Consider the following 5538-nt stretch of genomic DNA (forward strand, 5'->3'; position numbering starts at 1 on the left):
CTAGCTCTGTCCCTACTCACTGTGGCTCCTGGGCAGGTGGCTCACTCCACCTCAGGCCCAAGGAGAAGGCCTACAGTGACAGACGAGTTTGGGGGTCCCCACACGTGCGCCCCGGAGCATGCGTGGGAACGTTAGTGGTGATGGAAGACAAAGCAGACCCTCGCCATTCTGGGCCTCCTGGCTCCATTTCTTGGGTGCCACACCCGGGAGGCTGGAGGCATTTTCCTTACAACAAGGCTCTGCTGCTAAGTCAACCAAAGGCAAGAGAAGACACCCCAATACTGAAAGCTGAAGCCCCCTTAAGGGTGACCTCTGGGTCCCTCTTGACCCTACACTCTTATCTCCCACTTTCTGGGGGAAATGAGCAGCTGAGGGTGAGGAGAGCGTGGTGTGTGGAGGGTGGGGGCACCCAGCAGTGAGAGCAAACCAGGGGGTAGAAGCAGGAGGGACGAGGACCTGGGCGGCTGTGCCGTCTCCTTCCCTGGCGAGAGCCCCTCCCCAGGATCCTCCGGCCCCAGGACCCGCCTGGGCCCTGCCCTGGGACCCCTCACTCCTCTCTGGGTTTGAGGTTGTGTTTGGCTCTCACACACGCACTTGGGGGATGTCTGCGGTTCCCCATCAGTGCCCCTCCCGCCGGTCAAGTCCACAGCCGCACATCGTGCACAGGCAGTGCCTTGCGGCTGGGTGGGGGCAGGCCCACTCTGGGAAGACGGTTAGCGGCTGCCTGGCAATTGGTCTATGAATTAGCAATGGCTCGGAGGGTTCTGTCGGAGGCGAGGGGTAGTTTGACGAGGTTGGTAAGATGGCAGACCGGGGCACACCGACTGGGAGGGGGCCCAGGCACTGTCCCAGGCAGTGCCCAGCTCACCTTGCCCTCGGCTGCCCCACCTGCAGACCGAGCAGCTGACTTGAGCAACCTCCGAGAGCTTTGGCAGGGCTGACATTCAGACCCCGGAGAGCCTTGAATTCTCCGATCCCATCCTGTATTCTGTGCACCCAGGCACCGATGGGTGGCATCTGGGGTGCCTGGGGGCCATACCCCTGCCTCCTCTCGGTCCCAGCCCAGAGCAGGGTGTGGCCAGCTGGAGGCTGTGGTTCCCACAGGTGCCCGTCTGGCCTTCCTGCGGGCACAGGTGGACACTCAGAGGTCGCGGGCACTCGGAGGGGATGGAAAGGATTCTGTGGCATCGTTGGTGCAAAGCTCTAGAAGTCGGAGCATCCGCCTGGCCTTTCTCACCTGAGAGGCTGGCCTGACCCTTACGGGGTCTCCAAGCAGTCCTGGGCCAGAGAGGGTCAGCGACTTGTCCGTGAACACACAGCAGGCTGGCTGCACAGCCGGTGCCCTTCCCGGCTCACCCAGTCCACCTTCCTCCGTCCCCCAGGGTCTACGGCTGCAGCCGCCAGGAGCCGGTGGTGGAGGTGCTGGCGTCAGGTGCCGTCATGGCGGTGGTCTGGAAGAAGGGCCTGCACAGCTACTACGACCCCTTCGTGCTCTCCGTGCAGTCGGTGGCCTTCCAGGGTGAGGGCTCAGGGCCCTGGAGGGTCGGGGGTGAGGTGGCAGACACTGAGCCCCCTGGGCGTGCCCTTCGCCCTCTTGGCTCTAGCTGGTGTGGGCTGAGGGAGAGGGAAGGTTCTGGAAGAGTCTCTGCTCTCTACCCCGCCTTCCCGCTCTCAGCCCACTCCTCTTCGCTCCTCTGTTCGCAGCCCATGCCCTCATCTTCTCCGTCACTCTCCCCGGAGACGCCGGCTCCCCTCTCATTCCTCCCTCCTCTCTCTCCTGCTGTCTGTTGTTCTTTCCTGAGCTCATCGTCTCTCTCCCTCCTCTTCTTCTCTCATCCTGGCTCTGCCTCCTCTCCCCGGCCCCTCCCCAGCCCTCTGCCCTTGGCACCCACCTGGACAGTGGGGTCTGCGGGCCTCATGCCTTGTCTAGGAAGAGAGAGGAAACGGATGGGGGTGTGGAGCCCTGTCAGGCCTTTAAAGGAGGCATGCGGCCCACCAGCCGCAAGTTTGACATGCTTGCGGGTAAACGGTCCAATGCTGCACAGCGAGTGTCAATGGCTAACGTCTGTTGAGCGCGTACCACGTACCAGGCGGTCTGAGTGTTTCTGCCTGTGTAATCCTCTCAACTACCCCGGGAGGTATGGCCTGTTACTGTCCCCATTTTACAGATGAGGTGGCCCAAGATCACACAGTCACACTCAACACTGGGCTTTACCATTTAGTGGCAGCGGGGAGGTGCGGTGGGACGGGGCCGAGGGACCCCGTGTAACCACTGTTCTCCGGGCCAGATTGCGAGGTGAACTTGACCCTGGAGAGCCAGCTGGAGGCCCGGGGCGTCCTCAGCACACCGTACTTCCCCAGCTACTACTCGCCCAGCACCCACTGCTCCTGGCACCTCATGGTGAGTCCCGGCCCTGCCCGCCCACCTGCTGCCTGCCCAGAGCACCCTGAGGACCGCTGGGGCCCCTGCTGGGAGGGCCCCACTGTCCTGCCTTGGCTGAAGCACCCCCAGGCCGAGTCTGGGTCCAGATCCCCCCGGGAGGGGGCTGGCGGGTGTGGCCCCAGTAGCGCCTGTTTGTTGAGTGACTGGCGGACGTCAGCCCAGGTCGGCACTCTGTGTGGCAGCCTCTTTCTCTCTCTGTCGTCCTAGAAGGTGGGGTCACCAGACCAGCCACAGCCCCGGGCCTCCTGGTGACCAGCTCCTCTGTCGCAGGTGCCCTCCCTCGACTACGGCCTGGCCCTCTGGTTTGATGCCTACGCACTGCGGAGGCAGAAATACGACCTGCCGTGCACCCAGGGCCAGTGGATGATCCAGAACCGGAGGTACCCCCCTGGCACCCTGCCTCTCCCCACGGGTACCCCCCTGGGAGCCAAGTCCCAGACCTCAGAGGAACAGCCTGGGAAAACAATCGAGGCAGCTGCTCAGGCCTGTGGCCCACCCCTTGACCCAGCCCCTGCCCGGCCTCCCCTCCAGCCTGCCACAGGTCTAACACATTTGCCATCAGACACGCGGGGTGCTGACCCTGGTTCGGGTGAAGTGGTTTCATTTCCTTGGGTGCTGTCGCCCCTGCTGGGAGGGCTCCACTGTCCTGCCTCTTGTCATTGTCTTTTTGCCTTCAAGTGGTGGGGAGGGACCTCAGGGTGCAGCCAGGTTGTGGGGGGGTGAAGGGGGTGAGAGGGGGGAGTGCAGAGGGGGAGGCCTGACAGGGCTCCACACCCCCATCTATTTCCGCTCTCTTCCTAAACCTCTCCCCTGCTCATGGAGGTCACCTGGTTTCTGCCTGGAACTCTGGGGACACCCCCTTTCTCGCCTGTAAAACTAGGGGTTAAGCCAGCCCAGGGCCCGAGAGACACGCCCTGTATGTTGTGTTTATTAGTTCTCAGTGGGATGTTGCTGTGAAAAGAGCTTAGGTGTGAACACCAGGCAGCACAGGGTTCAAATCCCGGCTCCGCTCCTTCCCACTCGGCAAGGACTCGCCTCCCCCAGCCTCAGGTAACCCATCTGGGAAATGGGCGTGCACACATCTCCACCCAGGGAGACTAAATGAGATCATGGACGGAGGACACTGGCTCCTGCAGGCTCAGAGAAAGCTCCAGAAGGCACCGACCCTGAGTTAATAACTGGTTGTTGACTGTGCCAGGCAGGCCCCTCACTAAGGTCCTTCGTCCTCCACAACCTGGTGAGGAAGCAGGTCCCTGTGCTGCCTTCATGGGCCAGTGAGGACCCTGAGGCCCAGAGAGGCGGAGCCATCTCCACAAAGTCACCAGCTTGTGACCGGAGCAACCCGAGTTGAGCCAGGTGGCCTGCTCAGACCTGTGTGTGGGTGTGCATACGTGTGCCTGTGTCCATGCATCCATGTGTGTATATGTGCACACGTAAGCGCTCATGCTTGTGCAGGCTCCTCCCACAGAGCCTCTGAGCAGCCGTGCCAGCTGTTCACTCTCCCGGCCCAGGCATTTCCGACCCGTCCACGGGCATCCTGATGAGAGGAAGGGCAGTTCCCATGGCTCTAGCCCATTCCAAGAGCAGCCTGCAAAGTCCCATCTCCGCCTTCTCAGACCTACGTTAGGGCCCAGGGTCCACAGGTGGAGACTCGTGTCCCCCTGCCCCTGGGCTTCTGTCCACGCGTGAGTGTGGACGGCAGGCAGAGGCGTACCTCCCAGCTGTGAGCGCGGAGAGGCCGTTTCCTCTCGCTGTGATCTTTCTGATAATGATCACCCTGTGCAGATGCTGGGAAATTATTTGAATGAGCATTTGTTGGAAAATCTGCTTGCGTGGGTGGTGGGGACGTGAGCTGCCTGGGGACGGTGTAGATTTCCAGGCCCGGTTTGTAGGAAGGGGAGACACAGTCCTGGGCCCAGAGTGACCACGGATGGGGAGCACAGAGGGCGGGGCGGGGAGAGGTGTCTTCTTATCCCTCAGGTGCCAGCGTCATGAGGAAAAGGCTGGCCTGGGCCCCCCACTGTCTGGGCGTCCTTGGGCCCCGTCACCTCATTCCCCTGAGCACTTTCTATCAACCTCCCCCCCGTCCCCCGCTTTCTACCCAGCTGGTCCGGGTGCCCCCCTGACTCTGGCTGAGGCCTCATGTCCTGGGGAGGGGCCTGGGGGCAGGGCAGGGAGGGGCCTTCTGAGATCCGCCAGCTGCTTGGTTTCGCAGAACCCCTCTGGCTGGGCGTCACGGCAGGAGGCTTCCCCCTTTCTGGGAACCTGCCTCCCCAGCTTCCTCCCTGTGATGTCACTGCTCCTGCGATCTGTCCAACCACGTCTACCTCTCTCCTCCCGACGGGACAGGCAGCCGTGGTCACTCTGGGCCCAGGACTGTGCCTCCCCTTCCTACAAACCCCGCTGGCCTGCGCTGGCTGTGGAGGGCTCTTCTGCTCCCCCGAGGCCCTGGCAGCCAGCACTGGCCGTGGCCACTGAGGCCCCCCCCCTCCCTCCCCACACGCACAACCACATACGCACACACATGCACACATTCGCGCGCACGCGCGCACACGTGCACATGTACACACGCACGCACACACACGTACACACACACACACACACACACACACACTACCGACTCAGCACCTGCAGGGGTGCTGGCAGGAGCGGGCAGAGCCCCAGCTGGTCCCCAGGTGCACTCACAGCCTGACAGCGCCAGCAGCCGGCTTTCAAAGAAGTCGTTTTCTCATTATTCCTTAGCACCCCCTACTCGGGAGACAGTGTCCCCCTTTTATAGACAAAAACTGAAGCTGCTGAGGTTGAGCCGTGTGCCAGGTCACAGCCGCTTCCTGTGGCAAAGCTGGGCCTGAAACAGCTCTGCAGCTCCAGGTCCAGGCTCGGGTCCCTCAGATGCTGCTGCCTCCTTCTTCCTGCCTGCCTTCCCCACGCTCCTTCCAGGCTGACCTGCGCTCAGGGAAGGGAATGCATCCTCCCTCCCTCCCTCCCTCCCTCTCTTCCTCCTTCCTTCTCTCTAAGTATGACCTCAGGTGAGAATTAAAATAATAGAAATAATTATTATAATAATAAAAAAACACTTCATACAAACTTCACAT

General features: G+C 61.8%; 1 protein-coding gene across 1 annotated transcript in view; it reads left to right on the top strand.

The window, feature by feature from the left end:
* The window catches only part of TMPRSS6 (transmembrane protease, serine 6), a 35734-nt gene that overhangs the window by 15446 nt on the left and 14750 nt on the right, over positions 1-5538 (top strand). The window contains exons 8-10 of the mRNA XM_015559835.1: positions 1383-1519; positions 2289-2401; positions 2714-2823. Coding sequence (XP_015415321.1) covers positions 1383-1519; positions 2289-2401; positions 2714-2823 — 360 coding nt within the window. The remainder of the gene's footprint in view (positions 1-1382; positions 1520-2288; positions 2402-2713; positions 2824-5538) is intronic.

The sequence above is a fragment of the Myotis davidii genome, unplaced genomic scaffold, assembly GCF_000327345.1.
Source record: "Myotis davidii unplaced genomic scaffold, ASM32734v1 scaffold514, whole genome shotgun sequence".
NCBI lineage: Eukaryota > Metazoa > Chordata > Mammalia > Chiroptera > Vespertilionidae > Myotis > Myotis davidii.